General features: G+C 37.1%; 1 protein-coding gene across 3 annotated transcripts in view; it reads left to right on the top strand.

Moving 5' to 3' along the window:
* The window catches only part of WDR72 (WD repeat domain 72), a 118,352-nt gene that overhangs the window by 63,453 nt on the left and 29,493 nt on the right, over positions 1-25,406 (top strand). For all 3 annotated transcript variants that reach the window (XM_084532298.1, XM_084532299.1, XM_084532300.1), the window contains one exon: positions 5,194-5,305. In XM_084532298.1, coding sequence (XP_084388424.1) covers positions 5,194-5,305 — 112 coding nt within the window. The remainder of the gene's footprint in view (positions 1-5,193; positions 5,306-25,406) is intronic.

Genomic DNA, 25,406 nt, shown 5'->3' on the forward strand with positions numbered 1-25,406 from the left:
GCTACCTCATAACTTTCATCTGAAAAGATCTTAAGACACTGAAATTGTGAAGTACTGCAAATACCATCCTATCAATCCTACACAAATTCTAATGTTATTAAGACTCAGGTTTGCAATGATCTTTAACCAGCTTTGTAGTGCATTTTTTTTTCCTGTTTGCAGCCAAACTGCTGTAAATGCCATAACATTCAAAGCCATTTGTGACTTTGGCAATAGGGGTGGGTATTCAGCCACCCACGTTTATATAAAATGATAGTTCTATTGATAGTAGGATGGCTCTCTTACTGATTTCTTTATACAAACACAGATTCATGGCCAAACTGTAAATCCTGAACAGACTGATTAAACAGTCATGTATGTTCTCTCCCAGCATCGCTAGTTATTCTACTTTTTAAAAGTTTTTTCTTTTTTTTTTCTAACGTCTTTTATGGAGGATACTGACTCTCAGACATGACCCAAAGGATTTGCCATTTATTGATTCCTCATCTCCTTACAGTACTACAACAGATTCTGTGCAAACAAGGAAACTGAAAGAACTTGCAGCAAATGATTGATCATGACTTTACTGACTAACTGACTTATTGAAGTTTAAGGGCCAAGGGAGGTCTTTTTGTTTTAAACTTTAAAAATGCACGTATTTTTAAAATATTTTTACAGGATTTATTTCACCGGTTGATTTTAAAGAAAAGGTCATCTTCATTCATTTTCCTGCTCTTTTGGGTGAAATACTGCTGCTTTTTGCCACACTCCCACCTCACCCAGAAATTACTGAAGTGTTTTGGCCTTTCCAGAGATACACATATATAGAAATAATTGCTTGCCCAGAAACATTTAACATGATGAAATAATGACTGTTCTTACACTATACTTAAAATAAACTGTTCCTCTATAATAGACGTTTAGTTGTATTTTAATTTTATTTACTGTACTCTTACATTATTTCAGCTTTATGAAACCTTTGTGGCTGAAAGAGTGCAAAATAAAAATAAAAAAATTAAAAAACCACATCAAACTGTAATGCAACTGAAGTGTTTTGATGTTGATTCTGGGAGATATAAGCATCCTTTTTTCCACTAGGAAGATTTCTTTGATAAATATTCCTTTGCTCTTCCTAGCTCCTTATTATTCAAATAATAGAGATTGAAATGTGTCTTTCCTATTCCTTTATTCAGTCATTTCAAGAATAATACAATATGAAATAATTTGCTTCCTTCTCTTCTGCTCTAAGATATTTTCCAATCTCATTGAGTGAAGCTGCTTCTTGTTAGGTTGACTTCCCTGAAGATTGAAGTCCTTTATCACTTCATAAAAATGTTTATAGACCAAGTAAGCTTCTTCCTACAATGTGCCTTATTCCACGAGCTGAACATTTTGTAAGACATAGTAAACGACCATGTTTCCATAGCCTTTGCTATGGAAAAAAATAGCCTTTAGCCATTTTCAGTGCTAATCTCGGCAAAGGAAATCAGGATCAAAACAGTAAGTTTTGCATGAATCTTTTATAGGTCAGTAGTTCCACTAAAAAAAATGCTGTCTCCAACCTTTGTATATGTGGTCAAGGATTTTATTACATGGCAATATGCAAGCAGTCTATCAGACTTGTTTGGCACCAATCAGTTTATGGGGATTCAGCAGTTTGTCTCTGTTTTATGTATGACAGCAAGTGGAATCTGTAGTGTGACACATCCATATCGAAATGTCTGAGCTTTGTCCCATTAACTACTAATGTCTTCACAATCAGTAGGGAGTCATGCATCTGTTTTAGTTCTGAGCTACCTGGACATAAGTCAGTTCTAATCTTGAAACTGTCCCAAGTAGTAAGACCATGTTAGAACTGTATTAATTCAGGACCACCATCAGAAAAACAGTTTATATAGCTTCAGTGTATAACATTTAGGTTCTGGTTTGGAAGTCCTCCTCTATCTTCCTGATCTTACTGTATTCCTTTTCTCTACAAGAAAACCTGTATCGTCGATAATTAGTTAGCTACTCTGCACAGTCTTCCCTTAGGAAAACTGCTGACGCCATATTTAGACCTCTGACATAAACATTTGCATGAGGACTGTGGTTGCTTTAGCCTCCTCTTTCACCACTGGGAAAAGATAGAAACTGTGGAGGGACTGTTCATATTTTTTGGAGGAATGAATCATCTCTGTACATCTTCATCTTTCTGTGGATTTCTGCAGTACACCTATATTATTGTCACATCAATTACTTCCTTTCAGTTAATACCTAAAATAAGATGGGATAAATCTGAGGCATATTACAGAGAATTTTACTTTCAAGCCATAGACCACTTCCTGTTAAGGCCATTGCTAACAGTAGCACAGATGAGCAAGTACCTTTTTACTTATGCTACTCATGTTTACAGTAATTTCCCTTAAAAACTATGGAAGCATTTGTTTTTACTGTGTTTGACTCTACCTGAAGACAACTTACCTCATTATTAGGGTCTAAACAATTCCCCTGATAGTGGATCCTCTCCATAGCCATGCCACTGATAATTAATTTAATTTATACTCCCCCTGCTCCATATGACTATATGTTCTTGTAGTTGGGTTGGCTATCAATTTCTTTATATTAAAGGAAAGCAAGCTGGATGCTACAAGTCTGATGCTTTGATCTGTATTTTTTTTTTGCTCCCTGATGTGCCTGTGTTATACAGGTTCCTGGGAGTCAGATTCCAGAAGGCTTAACACCGTAAAGGCTATGGCCTGAGCAATAACCAGGGGTGATGCCTTCTCTCATCAGACCCAGTCATTATAAGAATAGTTATGCTTGGAAATAATTGATTAGGAGAAGAAATGAAAGTCAATATAACTTAGTATTTATGTAACAATACTGCTTGCTTCCGCTCTTGTTCACTTATGTTTGAATTGTTCTCAGATATTGGTGCTGCAGGTCCTGATGGTCAAGCAATTACCTTTCACCACTGAATATCTCTATTTGTAGTTGGACATAGAGTATTTATACCTTGTCAGGTATACCCTTAAAAGAAGTATAATTTCTATCATATTTCACAATCTCAGCTCAAAAGTAGATGATTTTTTCAGAAATTTTCACAATTATGAGGAAAAAGGAAAACAAAAACAAACAAAAATACGTGTTAGCCAACAAGATAGCAGTTTTACATGTAAGTCAGAAGAATCCTGAAGACAGACTGGAAAATGTCAAAGAAAATGAAAAGTACTCATGTAAATGTGTTTTGTGCTAAAAATGGGCAAAGTTTCTGGGGATTTTTGAGCTTGGAGATAATGTTAGATGAGGTATATAAACTGATGGGGAAAACACCAGGAGGACAAAACCAAATGTGAAACCACACTGAGCCCTGTGGAAATAGGGATTCAACAGTAGTAGATGAGTAGCATGCAGAGACATACAGGTGCCTGCACAATATTATGCTGTGCCATTTGCAACAGGTTTTTTTTTGTTTGTTTGTTTTTAATTCTGTTGTAAGATGTTAGAGGAAATAACATATTATAAATGCTGTCTAGCTCACATACACAGCAATGAATATCATATTCAGATTACCAACAGGTTCTTAGTATATCAGAAAAATAGATAATGTGTACAATTCTTTTGTGTAATCCTGTTATTTTTTTTTCTTGGTCTGAAGTTTTCCTAGGACAATTAAAATGTCTCTGGGCTTCTTTTTCTTTCTTAATTATTGTAGATACATTGTAAGAGTCCTCTATAAAGTCAGGATCTGTAATCCCCAAAGCTCAGGGTTCTATCGATGTGAGGAATCAGAAAATGCCTTTGGTTTCCATTGTAAAGTCAAGTGCTATTATAACAAGATGGTTTGCACTGTGTCACAACACGCGGAGCTGTGTTCATTTGCTGTGAACTTCCACACTATGAACCTGACTGGGGTACACTTGTCTGTAATAAGGAATTTTGTCATGAAGGACACCTACAGCCTTTGTTCTGCTTAATGATTTGAATTTACAAGAGCAGCTAGAAATGTGATTGAGGATAGCCCACGAATTCACTGTACTTGATTAGTGAGATGAAATCTCTCTCCTCCAGGCAGTTTGAGGAAACCTGTGTATTGACTTAAATTCCTATTTAACTTAAATTATTAACATACTGTTTTTAATATAACATTATATAAAGAGCATTTATAATTGAAACATTTCACTTATTTATTTTCATATGCAACTTAAATTTATATTTATGTTAAGGTGGGGTACACTGTATTGGAAACTTCAGATTTTCTCTGTCCTTCAGGAAGAAGAGTTGAATAACTACCTAATGGGGCTTGGGGGGGGGGGAAGGGGGATGTATCCCTTTTCTGATAGACATACCAAATAAAAAGGTATACATGCTACCATTCTGCATCATATTGAAATATAGACTGAGTAGGAACTACAAAAGCTCAGGTCCATTGTGGAAGTTCTCCATGTGCTTTATACATGTACATGTCTTAGGTTTTAATATTTCCCAAGTTCTCCTTGGGCTTCTCCACTAAAGCAAAGATGAGTAAAAATAATAACCTTGTCATGCAGTTTCTAAACAGCATTGTCTTAATACACACGTGGTGTTAACGTAACAGGTATTGCAAGTGCCATTTATAGGCTGTTCATATTTGCAGCAGTTGTTCCTTTTGGATAAGAGGAGTCAGTGGAACCTTTTGCTTCTTGTGTTTAAAAAAAAATAAAAATGAAGTATTAATACAGTTGAGCTGGAGAAATAGAAGATTGCCACTAATAATGAAACATTTGGAAAGCTTTTTGGAGAAGACTGGACATCCAAATTTCTAAAAATGTCAAAACACCAAGTCCTTATTCAGCCCATGAATCATTGCACACAAAGAAGCAAATAAAGATATTTTTTTGTTGGATGATATCACCACCTGTCCTATCTGACATATATTGTCATGACCCCTTGATATCAAAGAGATAGTAGGCAAACAATTCTAGTTTGGAGATTAAGGAGAATTAATGTTTAATTTGTGAACAAGTCACAATTCACAATTAACATTTGTTAACTGGATAGCAACATCTGATGAATACTCTGTGCATATAGAACCACATGATTATCACTGTCTGAAAGATATTGGTAAATGTTGACTTTCTAATGGCATCTACTCAACCATCTTAAAATCTTCTGGTATTTGCTTAAAAGGGACAAGTGCTTAGATAAATGACTGAAATAAAAATATCATCCAATTATAATTTGCATTTTTGACAGATTATTGAGGCAATGCAAGCGGTGCTGTTGGCAGAAGTTCAAAGGACTATGAAAACCTTGAGAAAGACAGCAGTCTACAGACAACCATTGGCCATAGTAGAGAATGGAAATGGTAAGTTGCAGACACTGCCAAAGTCTGAGGAGGCAAAGCAGATGGGTTTGCAATACATTAAAAACCTTGCCATGTAAGTGCAAAATTTATTGGAATATTCTTTTAGCTGAGAACTTTCTCTAGTACTCAGAAGTTAGCAGTATGAGTTCATAATACATTATTATCATGTAAGACAAGCCAAGTGGCCTATTTTTGACCCTATCAGCCTATTGCTTTTTCAGATGTATGTCAGGGAGTTAAAGGACTTCTACACTCTCTCATCATCTCACAACATTAAAGAACAGATAGTTTTTTTGCTTGTATGATTTCCCTTATAAATATAATTGTTCTGGTATCGTAAATAAATCTGAAAATAAAGGAAGAAGTGTGCTTGAAATAGGATCAGTAAATCATAATTAAAAAAAGTTTTGCAAATGTATCTTTTCTATGACATCAGTCTTATCCAGCACTAAAAATTAATTGCTTAAATTTTATACCTTCGTAATGTAATATAGAATATTTTATTTTTCTTTTAGAAATAACCTCTCTGCAAGGAGATATCAAATACATTTTACAATTAGATCATTTCATTTTACAAGAAGCCTACCCTTTGCAACTTTACAATGGTGCTAATGTTTATGGTAAAAAAAGATTGAACTTGAATTTATATTATGAAGTTATACTTTTTTTTACCACATTAGCTGAGTCATAAAATCAAGTGACCTGAATTTTTGATCTGATCTTATTAGTGAGCCTTCTCTTGGGAAACTAATTTATAATCTCATTGAGTATGTGTCTGTCATATAAAATTGTTGCATACTTGCTTCTTCCAGAATGCTAAAAGCTATTAGTCATACTTGTTTCAGGCCATGGAACAGTACAGACCCTAAAATTTTGGCTGTTGGAATACAACAAACTACAAACACTTTGAATTATTGTCATATATGAATTTAGAATTTGTTTACACTGGAAACAGCATTGAATCATTCTAGTTCTATGCAGTTTGGGATAAGTTGCTTTATAACTAAAAAACATCCCCAGCAACAAAGTTCATACCTGGACTTGATTTCAAAATTTCTGAATTTTCAGGCTGCATTCGAATGCAGTGTTTTGATATAGATTACAACAAAAATTGGATTAACTAGAATTTGCAAATGCAGACATCTGCAAACTCCAGATGTGTTTAAGTGTTGGGTTTGATTCAAACCCTTCTATACTAGATGGAAAAAAAAAAGTCTCTTATGTAAAGAGTGCTGGAATGATTACAAGATTCTGGTAGTCAAGTGCTATTTAATTCTGCTTGAGTATTGAGGCTCACAAAAGTTATGAACTGAGAGCAGCTACTCTAGATTTCCAGCCTCTGAAAGGGGAATGTGTTTGTTTGCACGTAATGTTTAAAAAAAAAAAAAAAAAAAAGTATTTTTTTTCCTTACCCTATTTTTTGCAAGTTAATCAAGAGAAAACTAGAAAATTCCTCTGTTACAGTGAGCACAACACTCATGTGTACCTATAGTGGTTAGGAAATAGCTTTTTTTCCATACTTGAACCTATAAAGCAGTGTGGATTTTATTTTTTTTTTAATTATCATTGTTCAGCAATGTATTCTGGAGCAGACTGAAACACATAGGAACACTAGGAAAGAGTTGTTACGCTATGAATATTTAATATACTGTTTTTCTTTTTTTTTTTTTTCTCATTTCCATTACTGTTTTAACTTATTGCATTATTCATCATATTATGTAAGTAGCACAAGTATTCTTATTTTGGCTTTTACAGTTTTCTAATAGGAACTATTAAAAGGAAAAAGTTGTTAAAAGGAAATATAAATGCAACTAGATGTAGTTTCTTTGTTAATGTCAGTGATATGATCATTTTGGGCCTTTTCCAAATATACTGATAAACATTTTCATATCAATGGCATGATTGCTATCTGTGAGCTTTGGTTAAGTTCTTCAGAGAAACTGAAGTTTTCCCTGCTTTTTTTGGTTGTTGTTTTGTTTGTTTGTTTGTTTTGTTGTTTGTTTTTTTTGGTTGCTTGGTTCTTGCTTTGTTTGTTTGTTTGATTTTTGACATTCATCATAATTCTGAAAAAGGACACTGCACTAATCTTTTACTGCCTTTTTCCTAAACATTAGTAACCTTACATTAATGGTACCATTTAACAGATTTCACTGTGGTATCATTTTCCACTGCCAGCTAAGTCAGAAGAGGTGGGTTTAAGGATCTTATCTACCCTTATTTGCGTAAACTAAGAGGAAATAAATTTGCTGACATCCTTTTATTCATCTTTCATTTTAAATATTTGATCTTATGACATATATACCTGGTACAAATCCACACATGCAGAACTTATTAGATCAGAGGAAAAATGGTGGTAATCTCATTCAATAGCCCAGTGACTGGATACAAAGAAATTGGATAGTACCTCCTGTAGTTCATTTGAACCCACAGCTCCCTCAACATTAATTCATTGCTTATCTTGCTTGAATTGCTTATTCAAGGTGTTTTGCAGTGAGTTTTTCAAATTCATTTACAGAAGATGTTTCACTCTTAATGCAAATCACAAAATATTTCTAAGTGCTAGAATATTTGCAAAACTTAGAAACTAGTTTCTCTCACCTCCAGATAAGTGTTGTGTGTAGAACTGTAATCTCCTTTTAGCCAGTGCACTGAAGCAGTGCCATATGTGCCATCCTTGAATGTCTATTTCTTCTAATGCAGAAGGAGCCGAAACTATATTACCTGAGATAGCAGTCAAGCACACAAGTTTTCTGGCATTTTGTACCTAATTTTATTTTTTATTTTTAAATGTGAATAACTGGATTCAGTTGCATTTTAGGAAAATTGAGAGGATAAATGTGTTTTTGATATTTATGCTCAGATATTAAATAGAGGAATTGATGTACACATTTCAGGAATGCCAAAAGTTGGAAAAGTGAACAGCAAACACAACATACCAGCTTTATTTGTAAATACAGTATATTATTTTAACTGCATCTTAGATTAGTGAAAAATCACACTTTAGCTGGCAAAAAGTTCTGGTTAATGCCTAAAAAATACTAATTTAAGTATGATTAAAGTAATGATTAAGATTTTAAGTATATTTGAAAGCTATTAACTATAACCTCATCTTTTGCATGTGGTTTTGGAGCACTTTGAATTATTCAATTAAATTGGTTCTTGCAGGAAAAACAAGCTTCTTGTGATAAATACCATTACAAAATTAACACTCAAATATGAATTTCAGAGTTCAGTGTGTCAAGAATTGTCAGAGTCTTATCTACACCTTAATGTTTTGTTAAAATAAGGACTCCTATTTGGTCAGTAATGATAAATCAATGAAAGACAAGATATAACAGCTTCTGTTTGCTACAAAGTGCAGTGTCTTGCAGTGGAAGCTTGCAAATACTTCTGTTGTCTCCATTTCAGAAACCAGTCTGGTTGCATACTTTTATGTGAAATTTATGCATATTTGTTAGGAAATCATTTTGTGATGGTGCCTTTTTGTATAGCAAATTAATCTTCTAGCATGCCTCTGAGGTCTTAACGTTTTGTCAGAAAAGTGCAGATAAGTACAAAGGATGTGCTTCTGTCTGATACTTTCTTTTATCTTGTCTTCTTCCTGTAGCCTACTGCCTTTTCATATTAGACCAAGTATGAGATTTGACTCTATATTTAAACAAACAAATTTGTACCATTGATATCACCATGATTACATTTAATAGAAAACTTGACCTTTGTTGCCTGATTGATGTAGAAATAACTTTTAGTGGTGTCAGAGACATTTGATAATGTAACCACACATTAATATAACTTGCATTGTTTCTGTTCTGATGGAACACTCCGCACCCAGGGATCTTGAACATCTGATGAATTCACTGTACATTGAGATGAATGTATCTGTCCTCACATCTTTACATTTCCCTTACTGTGTTAGTTTCAAGTTTGGATTTTGAAACATAATATTCAGTCTTTTGAAACTCTTTGCATTGCTGTTGCTGGGTTCCATATCCAACATGAATCAAGTAATCAAATAAGATCTGGGAAAAGGTGTCTAGTTAAGTCCCAGAACATCACTTAAGCAGAAAAATAAATGCATAAATAAAAGGAGGAAAAAAAAAAAAAAGAAAAAAGTGAAAGAGAAGATTATGGATGCAAAGGAATTGAGGTTAAAATATAGAAGTCCAGATAAAATAGAGAAGAAAAAGATACTGTAATAGAAACATGGCAATGTAAACAGGGTGAAAAATTTCCAGTGTAAACAGGGTGAAAATTTTCCAGTGGAAGTCATATCCAGAAAATTGGCTGCTGATTAAAAAAAATAATCCAGGAACAGAATTTGATCCCATTTCTGGCATGATACAGCTTTTTGATGTTAGTTGGCAGATAGACAAGAAAATGAGGAAATTTTGAGAGTGCATTATTTTGTCTTGAACTTTGTCAATTCCAAATTGTGAGAAGACATGATTAAATGTAAAAACTGGTAAAAATCCAACAGCATGGGTTTCAAAGAGTATGAGACAGAATCCTCTTTTTCTAAGCACATTCAAATAATATGAAGGAAAAATACAAGTTGTTATTGGGAAGAAAACTGAACAAATGGGAATCACCTTTCATTATGACAGATTTCCTAAAGAAAAGCAAGTGAAGGATTTGTGCTAGCTTTTATCTCTTTGTGAAATCGTAGTGCTTTTTTTACAAATATTTTCTTACGTGCAAATATTTGAAGGAACCTAAGATAGTTTACTCCACGAAGACTGCTTTAAAGATTTTATTGCTGTACAGGAAGCAATGGTTAATTCCTCCTGATTTCTCAGACTAGTTCAGTTTTTCAAGAGTATTGTGATTATTTTCAGTTTCACCTATGAAGACCTGGAGTATGACTCCAGAGCTTGTATTTTCACAGGCAGAAAGTAAGTGCCACAGGACTAATAGATTACATGAGATGAGCATAGGTTTTGGTAAAAATAAATAAATAAATAAATAAATAAATAAAATTGACATGAAGAAATCTTTAGATTCCAGGTACTGTTTTCATAAATGGAGCCTCCAAAATGTGTAAACTGAAATCACTTTCAGAGTCGCACAGCACCTGTGGTTAAAACAAGTACAATTTCAAATTAAATAGGTTAAAATTGACCCTCTTCCTATATAGTCTCTCTACTCTTTTGAAGGATTTCTAAACTTTTGGTTGTAAAGCAACTTCTGAACTAAACACTATGTTCATATTTTCTTGTAGTTGTTACTTTTCAACTGGTTTGAATTTTGGCTTTTTCCACTCTGGTGCCTCTCACATTTTTCCAGTCTAATAGTCTTCTGTTGCATGTTATGTCCTCCACCTGGATTCTTCCAGGCTGCTTTATCCCTTTACACTGCCATCTTCCTTTTCAGCATTCTTCTCTAGCTGCACAGTCTTTCTGATTTCTGCATTGGTCTTGCTTCTCTCTCTTCTAACTCATCAGAAATTCTCTTCCATTTGGACCTTGATATATCGCACAACGCTGCCAATGGTCTTAGTATATACACTTCCTTGGCATGAAACATTGTCTACTATGGCTGCCTTGAAGTTTTCTATGCATTTTTTGTTGTTGTTGTTGTTCTGCATTAAGCTGAATGGCAAGAGAAGCTATAGAATTTGTTGTATGGAAAAAATGTTAGGAGGCTTTTTTTTATGGTAATAGGGGTGGGAATAATAGAACCAAGGATTATATAAACGTTGAAATGTTTTAAAGAAAAAGGATAGTAAATGTACAAGTTTAGTTAGAGAGGAATGCAATGAATAAAAATAATTTAAGGAAGTTATTTATAGATTTGTTACAGGAAGGCATTTGGAGATTATTGATACAGAAGGTTTACTGTAGTTAATTAGGGATGCTCAACTTATATGTTAAAAGATAGACTTTCAAAAAAATTTGTTAAAAGTATGATACTACTTGATGAAAAAAAAAGTGATTACACAAATTGCAGTTTAAATAAAATCAGATGCTCTCCCAGGTCATATCAAAGCTGTCAACATCACGGCAGCAAGAGGGAAGAAGTTCAAACACTTCAACCTTTTCCTAAGCAAATATTATGAATTTCCCTCTGGAACAAAGTATTATCACAGAGACCTGCAGAATCACAGATTTGTAGGGATAATCATAGAATCAATAGGGTTGGAAAAGACCTCCAAGATCATCTGGTCCAACCACCACTCTACACCAGGCCAACCTTCCCTTAAACATCCCCAGGTATGGTGATCCCACCACTTCCCTGGGCAATCCGTTCCAATGCCTGACTACTCTGTCTGTGAGGAAATGTCTCCTAATTTCTAACCTGAGCCTCCCCTGGTGCAACTTGATGCCATTCCCTCTAGTCCTATCACTAGTTACTTGTGAGAAAAGGCCAACCCCCAGCTCCCCACACCTCTCTTTCAGATGGTTGTAGAAGCAATAAGGTCTCCCTTAAACCTCCTCTTCTCCAGTCTAAACAACCCCAGTTCCCTCTGATGCTCCTTGCAGGACTTGTGTTCCCTTCACCAGCTTCTCTGGACACACTTCATGTCCTTCTTGTACTGAGGGACCCAAAACTGAACACAGTAGTTGAGGTGCAGCCTCACCAGAGCAGAATACAAGGGGAAAATCACCTTCCCTGTCCTGCTGAATACACCATTCCCGATACAAGCCAGGATGCCGTTGGCCTTCTTGGCCACCTGAGTGCATCAGGCAAGAATTAATCAGCACCACCAGAACCTCTGCACAGCTTTCCAGCCACTCTGCTCCAAGCCTGTAGCGTTGCATGGGGTTGTTGCGGCCAAAGTGAGTGTTTTAATTCAGTAAGGTAAAACTGCACACTATTGAAACATAATATTTTGCTCAAAGGAAGATTTTTATATTTGCTTTATTTTCCCAGGAAATAATAATGTTACAGTATTTTCAAAATGAATTTTCCTTTTTCTGTTCACTCTGTTCATATTATCACAGATGTGTTGGCCAATAAGAGCAATTTTTGTAGACAAAACTGACATTTTTTACTTTGGTCTTGGACAAGTTCATGCAACTAAAAAAAGCTCATTAAACTATGAGACTTCAGGTCACTTAAAAAATCCCTGGCTGACCAATTTGGTATGCACTTGCATTAGTAACTAGCAATGTAAGAAATGACACTATAATCAAAATTTCATCACTATTGAGTGAGATTTATCTGTAATCTCATTATAGTCCTTTAAACAGCAAACAAATTAATCTAGTATTTGACAAATACATGCTGGTGACAGCAGTAGCTTTCTTCTATACTGAATATGCATTAAAAATGAGTGTATTATATCTTAGTTTCATATTACAAATATTTCCAGTAAAAGAATACAAATCAATGTTATATTTTAGCATCTAACCTGTGGTTTATCTATACCACTGTATCATCTCCTATATATCCAATTAAAACTGTATTTTGATCCAGTAGTCTTTAATATTAGTGGTCAAGTACTAAAGGAAGCCAGCTTAAAGACTCATTCTAGAACTACAGCTTATTTCATTCCATGCATCATATATTTTACCAGAGAACTTCTTAATGTAGCAGAAATCAGATTTAGTGTGTATTTTTACACAAAATCAAATTGTACAGGCGCCATCTCAGACTCCTCCAAAACATTAGGAAGGATAGAATTGCTGTAGGACACTGGTCAGGGAGGGACTAAGGATGACATGTATTCTAAATTCAAATGCACAGTATAGTTTGGGCCATTTTCTACTTGTTGTTTTTTGTTTGTTTGTTTGTTTTGTTTTGTTTTGTGTGTGTTGTTTTGTTTTTTTTTTCAGTGTTTATATACTGACCAGGAAAAATTCTCATAACTTTCTATTTAGATCTTTAAAGGTAGATGCTTTTTCTTTTACTGTTAATGCAGGCATAAAGTTGTTATTGTCTCATTTTAATCCCTCTACTGATTAACTTTATTTATAAAGTTCATTGGGCAAAGTGAAATGAAAGATTGAAAAATTTAAAGCTGATTCTGAGTTCAGTCTTCAAAATAAATAAAGGAACTGCACATACTTCATGTTTAAAACAGTGTTCCTAGCTTTTTGGGTGCGAGGCTAGTCACCTCTGTCTTTTATGCTTTTGTTGAAGAGCCACAACTTGTCATACCTTGTTTCATTATTGTGAATGTCCTTACGCGAATTATTCTTAGTCAAACAGTGTTTAGATCACAAAATCACAGAAGGGTTGAGGTTGGAAGGGACCTCCAGAGATCATCTGGTCCAACCCCCCTGCTCAAGCAGGGTCAACTATAGCATGTTCCACAGAATGGCATTCATGCTGGTTTTGAGTATCTCCAGAGGAGACTCTACAGCCTCTCTGGGCAGCCCATTCCAGTGCTCTGTCACCCAAACCATAAAGAAGTTTTTCCTCATATGGTGATGAAACCTGTGGTTCAATTTATACCCATTACCCCTTGTCCTATCACTGGTCACCACTGAGAAGAGTTTGGCCCTGTCCTCTTTACGTTGTCCCCTCAGATATTTGTAGAGGTTGATAAGATCCCTTCTCAATGTCCTCTTTAGAATCACAGTACCACAGGTCTTCAAGTGTAGGTGCAGTGGCCAGCAATACTGTGACTTTTTATTAAGCTGTGGATGTTTCAGGACAAGACAAAAGTACAGTGCTCTACCATCTGAAAATTAAAAAATTAAAAAAAAAAAAAAAGTTTAAAAACAAAAAAATAAAGGAGCTCAGGAACATATTCACAATTTCCAGTCCGAGCCTAAGAGAATCACAGAATCAGAGAATTGTGGGGGCTGGAAGTGACCTCAAGAGATCTTCATATCCAATCTCCCTCCCAAAGCAGGTTCCCTTGTGCAGATTGACCAGGTAGGTGTCCAGACAGGCCTCAAATATCTCCAGAGAAGGAGACTCCACAACCTCCCTGGGCAGACTGTTCAGCTCTCCATCACCCTCACTGTGAAGAAGTTCTTTTGCATATTGGTGCAGAAATTCCTGTGATCCATTTTTTGCCTGTTGTCCCTTGTTCTGTCCTCACAAACTGCTGAGAAGAGTTTGGCCAAATCCCTCTGTCTCCAACAGTTAAGGTATTTGTAAGCATTAATAAGATCCCCTCTCAGTCTTCTTTTCTCCAGGCTGAACAGGCCCAGATCTTTCAGCCTTTCCTCATAGGGAAGATGCTCCAGGCCCCGCATCATCTTTGTGGCCCTCCGCTGGACTCTTTCCATAAGATCCCTGTCTTTTCTGTACTGGGGAGCCCAGAAATGGACGCAGTACTCCAGGTGAGGCCTGACCAGGGCCGAGTGGATGGGGAGGATCGCCTCCCTTGACCTTTTAATGCATGCCAGGATCCCACTGGGGATCCCATTGGCCTTCTTGGCCACTAAGGCATGCTGCTGGCTCATGGTCAACCTGTCGTCCACCAGGACCCCCAGGTCCTTCTCTGTAAAGCTCTTCTACACCAGGTCATCCCCCAGCCTGTACTGATACATGCAGTTGTTCCTTCTCAGGTGCAGGACTCTACACTTGTTCTTGCTAAACTTCATTTGGTTTCTTCCTGCCTAGCTCTCCAGCCTGTCCAGGTCTTGCTGAATGGCAGCACGGACTTCTGGCATGTCGGCCACTCCTCCCACCTTTGTATCATCAGTGTACTTGCTGAGAGTGGATGCTCAAGGTCATAAATGAAGATGTTGAACAAGACCGGACCCAGCATTGACCTCTGGGGAACACCGCTAGTCACAGGTCTCCAGCCAGACTCAGTGCCACCAATAACCACCCTCTGAGCTTGGCCAGTCAGCCAGTTCTCAACCCTACCTTACTGTCAACTCCTCTATCCCACACTTTCTCAGCTTTGCTAGCAGAATGTCGTGGGAGACAGTATCAAAAGCCTTGCTAAAGTCAAGGTAGATGCCATCCACATCTCTCCCCACATCTACCCAGCTGGTGATGTGATCATAGAAGACAACGAGGTTGGTTGAGCATGATTTCCCCTTGGTGAATCCATGCTGACTACTCCTCATAATCTTCTTCTCTTCCAATTGCTTGGAGACGGCATCCAGAACAAGCTGTTCCAACACCTTTCCAGGGTCAGAGATGAGACTAACTGGCCTGTAGTTTCACAGATCCTCCTTCTTGCCATTCTTGAAGACCGGAGTGACATTGGCTATCTTCTAGTCTTCAGGCACCTCTCCTGTTCTCCAAGACTTTTCAAAGATGATAGAGAGTGGTTTGGCGATCACATCCACCAGCTCCCTCAGCACATGTGGATGCATCCCAACAGGACCCATGGATCTGTGTGCGTTGATCCCACTTAGAGGCTCCCAAACCACTCCCTCCTCAACCAGAAGGGGAGCTCTCCATTTCCCAGACTCTTTCTCCTCCCTCCAGGGTCCAGGAGTCCTTGGTGGGGGGCAGGGAGAGGGGAAGGTCTTTGAAGCAAAGATCGAAGCAGAGGGCATTCAGTATCTCCGCCTTCTCAGTGTCCCCCATTACCAGGACGCCCCCCTTGTTCAGCAGGGGACCTACATTATCCCTAGTCTTCCTTTTACCATTTACATGCATAAACAAAAACAAAACAAAACGCTTATTATTCTTTATCTCCTTTGCAAGCTTCATCTCCAGATAGGCTTTAGCCTTCCTTGTTGCGTCCCTGCAGGCCCTGACAATACTCCTATACTCCCAAGAGGACAGGCCCTTTTTCCACATTTCATAGACTTTCCTCTTCCTTTTGATCTTGTCAATGAGCTCCTTGCTCATCCATGCAGGTCTCCTGGTCCCCTTCACCAATTTCCTACTCAAGGATGCACCGATCCTGAGCTTGGAAGAAGTGCCATTTTCAATCGCAGGGGCCTATCATACTCTCATGCTCTTTGCCACTCCTAACTGTGTTGCCTCAGAACACATCTCTGGGTGGGATTTTTGAGTAATTGTTTAACCTTAAATAAAGCCTGAAACGCATTCAGGAGACATAGCGATAGTAACATGCTGGTTTGAACATCCCAACGATATTCAGAGTTTTGAAGAGGCCTCTCTAGGAAGGAGGAGGTGAAGGAGAAAGGAAGAGTGAGGAAGTGGAGGAAAGTGTCCCCCTTTGTTCCGTTGTGCCCTCTTCCCCCCCATAGACTGGCTCTGTGAGGAGACAATGTAAAGACTGTAATTATTAATAGTTTCTGATAGTGATGACAGCAGTGCTGAGTAGAAATACCAGAATTGACTGGTAATTTTATCATTTTGTAAACTAGTGTTACGCAGTACAGCAAAATAATAACCTTAAACCAGCCCTCAAAAATTATAAACAGCATGACAGGGAACAGTAATATGCAACACAATTCTGAGAACCAACACAACAACCCTGTGAGGAAAAAAAAAATCAACATTATGATCAGCAGCTATTAACTGATATAATACTTATAACAATTTTATTTTAACACATTCTGGTCTGATCTGCCATTATTTCAGTGACATCTAATGATAAGGCAGAGGGCAATGGGTACAAGCTGGAACTTAGGAGGTTCAACTTAAATATGAGAAGAAACTTTTTCATGGTGAGGGTGACAGAATGCTGGAACAGGCTGCCCAGAGGGCCTGTGGAGTCTCCTTCTCTGGAGACATTCAAACCTGCCTGGATGCATTCCTGTGTGACGTGATCTAGGTGTTCCTGTGCCAGCAGGGGGATTGGACTAGATGATCTTTCAAGGTCCCTTCCAATCCCTAACATTCTGTGATTCAACTCCTTGGGCCCCACATTGAGCGCCAAAAGGAGTTGTGCTTTAACCTGGCAGGCAGCTAAGCATCAGAGCCATGTGGATGGTGGAGAGAACTGGGGGAAAAGAAATGGTAAAAGCTCATGGGTTGCGATAAAGGCAGTTTAATTGGACAAGAAAGGAAGGGAAATAATTAATTGTAAGTAAAGATTGTACAAAGCAAGTGATGCATAATGCAATTGCTCACAACCTGCTGAATGATGACCAACTGATCCTTGAGCAGCGGTCCCATTCCTGCCCTTCTCTCTGCTCCCTGGCCAGCCACTCCATATTTATTTTTCAGCATGATGCCGTATGGTATGGTATGGTATGTCTACCTTGACTTCAGCAAGGCTTTTGACACTGTCCACTGTCTCTCATAACATCCTCATTGACAGGCTCAGGAAGTGCGGCCTAGATGAATGGACAGTGAGGTGGATTGATAATTGGCTGGATGGCAGAGCTTGGAGGGTTGTGCTTAGTGGTGCGGAGTCTAATTGGAGGCCTGTAGCTAGCTGTTTCTCTGAGGAGTCAGTACTGGGTCCAGTGTTGTTCAAATTATTCATCAACAACCTGAACAATGGAACAGAGTGTATTCTCAGCACATTTGCTGACACAAAGCTCGGAGGACTAGCTGATACCCCCCCAGAGGGCTGTGCTGGTATTCAGAGGGGCCTTGACAGGCTGGAGGGATGGGCCGAGAAGAAGAACTCGAGAAGTTCAACAAGGGCAAATGCAGGGTCCTGCACCTAAGGAGGAATAACCCCAAGAACCGCTCCAGGCTGGGGGCTGACATGCTGGAAAGCAGTTCTTCAGAAAGAGACCTGGGAGTCCTGGTGGACAGCAGGCTGATCATGAGTCAGCAATGTGCCCTTGTGGCCAAGAAGGCTGATGGTATCCTAGGGTGCATTTGGAAGTGTTGCCAGCAGGTCAAGGGATGTGATCCTCCCCCTCTACTCAGCCCAGGTGAGGCCACACTTGGAGTATTGTGGCCAGTTCTGGGCTCCCCAGTACAAGAGGGGCATATAACCACTGGAGCAAGTCCAGAGGAGGGCTACTAAGATGACTGGAGGACTGGAGCACCTGTTGTACGAGGACAGATTGCAAGAACTGGGCCTGTTTAGCCTGGAAAAGAGAAGAATGAGAGGGAGACCTCATCAGTGCGTATAAATATTTGAGGGGAAGCTGTCGAGAGGATGGAGCCAGTCTCTTTTCAGTTGTGCACAGTGAGAGTATGAGAGGCAACGGGCACAAACTGAAGCTAAGTATGTTCTGTCTGATTATGAGAGTGCATTTCTTTACTGCAAGGGTGACAGAGCACTGGAACAGGTTTCCCAGAGAGGCTGTGGAGTCTCCTTCTCAAAACCCACGTGGATGCCATCCTGCGCAGTGTGCTCTGTGTGATCCTGCTCAGTAGGGGGTTGGACTAGATAATTCTTAGAGGTCCCTTCCAACCTCAGCCATTTTGTGATCCTGTAGTGTCTCTTTGGTCAGTTTGGGTCAGCTGTTCAGCTTGTGTCGCCCCAGCCTCCCCACTGGCAGGGCTGTATGAGAAGCTGAAAAGTCCTTGATTTTGTGTAAGAACTGCTTTGCAACAGCTAAAGTATCTGCATTATTCTCATCTTAAATCCAAAACACAGCACCATACCAGCTACTAGGAGGACAATTATCTCAGCTGAAACCACACATTTATTTACTTATATGATGCATAAAGCAAGTGAATACAACATTTTTGAATCATTTTGAATATACATAAATTGTTTCCGAACATAGTCTGTACCTGTTTGAAAAGTTTCCATCCTTGAATTTCAGAATATCTGACACCCCTAACTGAAACAAGTTACTATAGAAATTCAACTCAGACATTGAACTAAACAGCGAACGACAACTATCTGGTAATAAGACAAGTTAAATGCTTTAGTATTATTGATTGTTTAAAAAAAAAAAAAAAGTGCACTGAAAAGTAGAGGTACTTAGTACTTTATACAAGGCTTTATTGTAAGTGTTGAAGTTGAGTCTAGCTAAAGTCCACTTAGCAGAGCAACACAATTGAGCAGTTCTTGTCTCTAATAATAAAAAAGTAAAACATCTGCATCAGCCAAAAAATACAGAATGACAAAAAAGACACTATTCTTGCCTATTAAGCTTATTGAGAAAATATTGAACTGTATGTAGATATGTATGTCCATCACTATGTAGAATGTTCATGAACAGAACTGTTAAATTTCAGGATGTGGAAGTGCACATACAGATGAGCACAATCTCCACCTTCATACATTTTTATAAGTATACATGGACATATATACAAAAGATTTGTATGCATCCATTTGCATGTTATGTCTCTTATGTAATCCAGAATCTAGCTTTTCTCTTTAATGTAACTTAACATCATTCAGCTCAATAGTTCTTTGAGCTTTCAAATGTAGAATAGGGTAATTGTAGTTTGTAAATAAAATATAGTGATCTATAACAGCCTTTTCTTACATGATTTACTTAGCCTACTATATCAGGCATAGACAGAACTCCATATAAAATTGTTGTAAGATGTTAGCCAAGAATAGTCCTGGCTGAAATTTTTGTATGTGGTTTTGTTTTCTTAAATTAATTAATTAAATAAATAAATAAACAAACAAATTGCTTCCATACTTTTGAAATTATGGAGGAGAGCACTAGTATGACTATTGCAGACTTGAAAAGGGGGAAAATTATAAGGCATCACTGCATTCCTCCCAGTGATTTTTGCCAGATGCTGGTAAAAGTGTCAAAAAAAAATGGGAAAGTACAACTTCAGTGTGGCCTAATGTGTTCAGTATTACAGGTTCAAATTCAAAGGCACATGAAGGACCTGTAATCCATAAAAGTTGCTAACCTGGTTTTTGTTTTTGTTTTCAGAACCCTTTTAACACGTTTGTATTTTAGAATAATCCTGGATTTATTTTATTTTATTTATTTGGACTATACTGTCAAACCCCAAATAGCTTATTTCCTCACAGAAATCTTTATTTAGCTCTGTGCTCATATGATGATGATATCACTGTTGTTTCAAAGCAGATAAACAATAATAGAAATGGTATTTCATATTTGGATGGTGTGTAAAACTAATCAGCACAAGATTTCCAAATTCTGAAATGTAAGAAAAGCATTGTTCAAAATTTCTCCTCTTATTCCTGGTCCACATCTAGTGTTTCAGCAGATGCTTTATTTTGAGTCACAGTTAGATCCAGTAAGTATCTTATTTTGCTTCAGTAATCTATTTTAGATTCACTTTTTGCATTGTACTGTACTGAAAAAAAAAAAAAAAAAAAAAATCAAATTGTAATGAATACAGAAAACTTTCCAGTACATCTGGGGATTTTTTTCTCAAATTCTAGTAAATATTTGCAGAAGATTTTTTTTTCTATTTTTGAAAAAATTCAACTTCTGTCACACTTGAGATACCTATCACTAATGCCCTAAAGACCAGATGCCTGCACTGTTTTCATATGATAGATGTTAGTTTCATCACCTGCTTGTACTCCTAGAAGATGCTCAGATAGCCTAGTGAAGATGGTGAAGTAGGAACGTGAACCCAGGAAGTACTTTCTGTAGTATATAGTGAATAGCTGCTACATGCATTCTATTCTTCTACACCGCCCTTATGTAAGGATAGGTTTGGGATTTTCTTTTTCCTTTCTTTTTCCTTTAGTTCCATGATTAAATATAAAAAGAAAGTAGATCTGACATAAGGAAAGCATTCTTGTTCAGTTTCGTGTACTGATAAAGCTCTACTGCTAAATTTTCTGTTTCTTTTAGAAATCGAGTACTGGCAGGTTTGGCATCTCACCACACTGGAGAGGTTAATGCTGACAACATTATCTTTTATGTCAACATAAAGACTTATCTGTTTTTGTGTTTCAGTGTAACTTAGGCAACAGTTTTAATTTGTGTTTTCAAGAAAGCACAGCATTTTGATATCAATGAGAATGATCTTTCAGACAGGTGTGTTCTAGATCATGTTAGCAGATTAAGACCATATTAAGGCCATCTTTATCCCACAGGAAAGAATTAGTTATGTAATTAGCACATACCTCTGGAAAGGTTCAAGGAGTTCCTTTCATTAGTGAGCATTGCTATCTATGTTAAGGTATGAGTATTATATGAATTACACTACTGCTAATAGGCTATATTAAGGAGGAGGAAAAATCATGATTGTAAACCTGTACTTTCCTTTGTATAACAACGATGTAATGATTTAGTTTAAAAAAAAAAAAAAAAAAAAAAAGCAACACTAAAATGCCAGTAGAATGTCTAATCTAACAGGAATAACAAGCACATCTAAGTCATATGTACTGGGACAGCAAGGCGTGATACAAAAAAAGAATAGGCTGATGGAAAGACAGGGCAAAGAGAACCACTTTTTCCAAACTCTGCTTGTGATAATTGTGTATAACAGCCATATTTGCAAACCAGTATCTCCAATGTTCCATACTTTAGAAGGGCATAACTTCCTTTTAAGTTAGCCTGGTTTTCGTGAAGGGTCTTGAATGGTCAGTTCACAGATACTATAAGACAGTGTTCTTGAAATCTTCTTCTCTCTTTAACTGTGCCTCTTAACATGTCATTCACTGTTTGTGGTGAAATTCACCACATTCTTTAGGATGCTAACCTCCCTGCCTTGGGATGGATGCTCATCCCTCCCACCCCCACAAAGGTGGTATTGCAGTTTGAACCTTAACAGCGTAGATGCATTTTTCCTAAAGCTATGAATGAATAATGTGATGAACATAGTCTACTTTATGGAAAAGCAAGATTTATAATTTTTGGATCAGTGGTTTTGGATCAGTGGTATTACTGTACGTTTTCTATTTTATAGACCATCTTATAAATAGATGCTTTATTTATAGAACTAATAGGTGAAAATATAATGATACAAAATGAAGAAATTTCTTTATTTCGTCCAGCTGTCTGTGTGTGATATTTGAAGTTGTGTATCAGGTTTTATAACAGAATACGAGGGGGAGCTGTCTCTTATAAAAGATACAGTTTTAGGGCTCTGTGTTTTTAGGAGTCAAGCAGTAAGTCTTGCAACAAAACAAAAACCTTTAAGACCTTGTTTATTGAATTCTGTTGGCTAAAACTGCCAAAAAAAAAAATAATAGCTGTTACCACTACAGTGCTTTTTTTGTTCACAAGAAAAATATCTTGACATATTTTTTCATTTTGTGATTGGTGCACATTTCAAGGGTATAAATTAATCTTCAAAGGATCCTAGGGAATATCTTTCCTGGACACTTCACTTATACATCAAGTTGGCCATGTTAGCAATCTAATCACAAACCTGTAATTCAGTGGACAACAATTTCTTATTGTGACCAGTGTAGCAGCTTTTACTATCATTTAGGTCAGCCTAAGATTGCTGATGCACCATATGTTTCAGGCCACAGATGATGGATGGTATCCTCTGGTGCCCAGCCCTAAGTGATTGGAAAGATTGAAGACACACAGTTCACTTAAGCTTGCTTACTATTACATCAAGTAATCAGCGTGATAGGCAAACCTGTGCTCTTTATGTCACACTGCCCAACTTTCTGCAGGGACATTGTGTCAAAAAATCTAACATTTCCAGATGACAGGCCAGTTACTAGAACAGCTATTTAACAACTGGATTCATCCAAAAAGCTCAATAAAATGAAGAAATCAATACACAGTTTTAAAACACCTTTATTTATATGAAGCAGACATGCTGTTTTGTATTTAAAGGGTTTTCATTCTGAGGTTGACCTTATGCAACAGAGATGTAACTGTGCAATCCTTCTCATAATTCAGCCTTTGGGATGTAAAAACAGTGTTCCCAATATTAATCACTGAGAATTGCTACTTTGAAATAATTATAAATGCTTTACAAGTCTGTTTTAAATTTCATAGGTAGAAACACACAACATCAATTGGAAGCTTAAGACAGAAATCTTTTTCCTAATGCCTGTCTCTACTGATAGCAATCAATGTTATTTTCATTCTCCCCAACTCCCTTGGACCAGTATCTAACCCAGGCAATTGAGAGCGTCTGCCTTTTTATCAGGATGCACTGTGGCGAGAAAAGTCTTCTATGCTATAGGAGCAAAATCCTAGATGAGAATAAAAATGACATTTTGCATAAAATCCTGCAAGACTTGTAGTTACATGCATCAGTCAGAGTAAATGCAACCAAATAAAATCATATTAAGTGCTTAAAATTATATAGTTTAAAACTTCTACTGGTCTTATTCTATAAACAGGTATTTTTTGTTTTGAACTTGGTTGAAAGCTGAATACGTAAGACCAAATGCCTATATACCCACAGTACCCATAAAAAAAGGAGCTAGACAGATTTGTGAATTCAAGCTGAGTAAAATGCTCACAGTTTGCCATTAACTATCATTTTTTGTGTTTGTATTTTCTAATTAAAACATAGCTACTGCATGATCTTTGATGATTGAACAGCTTACAGAATTACAGAATGTTTTCCTAAAGTAGCAGACATTGCTTATTTTGAACACTAAATCCTGGAAGGCATTCTGCTTTCTTTTGTCTTGACTTCTTTGCCTTATTTGATCAGTTATTATCTTCACAGTTGTTATATAGACTTAGTTAAGGAAACTGTGGCCTAACATCAAAATAAATACATTTTGCATATTTGAAATGTACAATTAGTGAGAAGTATTGCTAAAATAGTTTTAAAACCATTTCAAAGCCAGTCTCTTCAAAGTCAGGATTTCAAGACAGGCTTCCGCTCGTCAGCCCTTTGATAGCTGAGACTCTGAATTTCATAACCAGAGACGATTCAGGCAGCAGCCTCTAAAGTAAATATTAAACTAAGGTAATGGAAAGAAGAAACTATTCTGAAGCAGAGAGTCAGGGGAGAAGTGATTAACGTGGACTTTAAAACCAAGTTAAAGAGGTGGGGAGGGAATATGTTGAGAAGCATGGTATCCATAAGGCTCATTCCTTCACTGAGAGCAGAAATTGTTAGAAAGCTGATTAAGAACCATTCTTCTAGTCAATACCTGAGTTACATGACCTTATCCATACTAAAACTGTGCTTTTTGCAGCCATTGACACTTTGCTGGATGAAACACCTCGTGGAGAGACATAAGTGTATTGGGCTTTACCATAGCTTGTTCTGGTCTGAAGATGTTCTCACTTAAATACTGGCATTTACATTGAGGCACTGCAGCTGACAGAGCAACAAAAATTGAAGTATATGAATAAGTGCAAGGATAAATGAAAGCATTCCAAATATCAATTGCACTACTTTGGCTTTGCCAATTTAAGAGAGAGAGAAAGAGACATATAGTTAAGGAAAAAAACTATCTGAAAATACATTTTTTTTCAAAGGAGAGTCAGTGAGAATGAATGAGAGATCAACCTCTGGAAAGTTATTTTAGTAACCTGATGAGCCAGGTATAACAGGAACATTAACTAAAATAGGGTATTATCAAACTTGTATACCCTGAAACATTATTTTTGGAATTTGTTGCTTTTCTAATATCAGAAATGTCAGTCAATATGAAACATAGTCCCTCATATTTTCTTCTTTATGACTGTTCTGAGTTGGATAGCAGTGACAACATGCCAGTCATCTTCATTTGAAAGAAGAAGTTAAAAGCAGCACCTAAAACTGCGTTGAGGTATCCAGACTGGAGTATGAGCAAAGAGAGGTCCTAAATACCTGTAAATAAGGGTTTAGGTATTTAAGCAGTGAAGAACAATCTCAGTAATCTCCCATACCTGTATTTATATCAGACAATAATATGAGTCTCAAGTCCACACGCTGAGCTTAAAAGTTATGGCCTATGTTGTTTCATATAATGATTCAAATGAGAGCCAGCTGGTTCCTGAGCCTGGGAAATCTGGAACTGTCTGCAGGAATAGTGGCATGTACACAGTGGAGCGGGCCAAGCCATGTCCTGCAGGTATGTTTTGTAGAAGTGACTGGCTCATAATATTTGGGTCTAAGTTGAGTCTGAATTCAAACGACAAGAGCAGTACAGCCTCAGCCAGTGTGTATCACAGGTAGCTAAATACCTTCAAAATCTGAACTAAAAAAATCCCACTTCCTAAAATAAAGAGAAGTCACTGCTCTTATTAAATTTAACAGTGCACAAAAGTCAGGAGTGTTTAGGTCGCTAACTGTATATGGTTTATATCAGTAATGCAGTGTTGGCTCTTTCAATTTAATTTTAATTTTTGATTTTAATTTTCCCTAGATATCCCAAGCATGGAGATGAGCATTCAGTTTTTGCTAAAAGCAAGTGTAGTGTAATAATCAGGTTTTGTGAATATTTATTTATGAAATCTATCAGTAGTGTCATGTCAGTGGAGAATGGAACCACACTTGGAAAACAAAAAGGCATTAGGAAAATAGAGATTATATTTTGAAAAAAGTG

The sequence above is a fragment of the Aythya ferina genome (assembly GCF_964211825.1).
Source record: "Aythya ferina genome assembly, chromosome: 11".
NCBI lineage: Eukaryota > Metazoa > Chordata > Aves > Anseriformes > Anatidae > Aythya > Aythya ferina.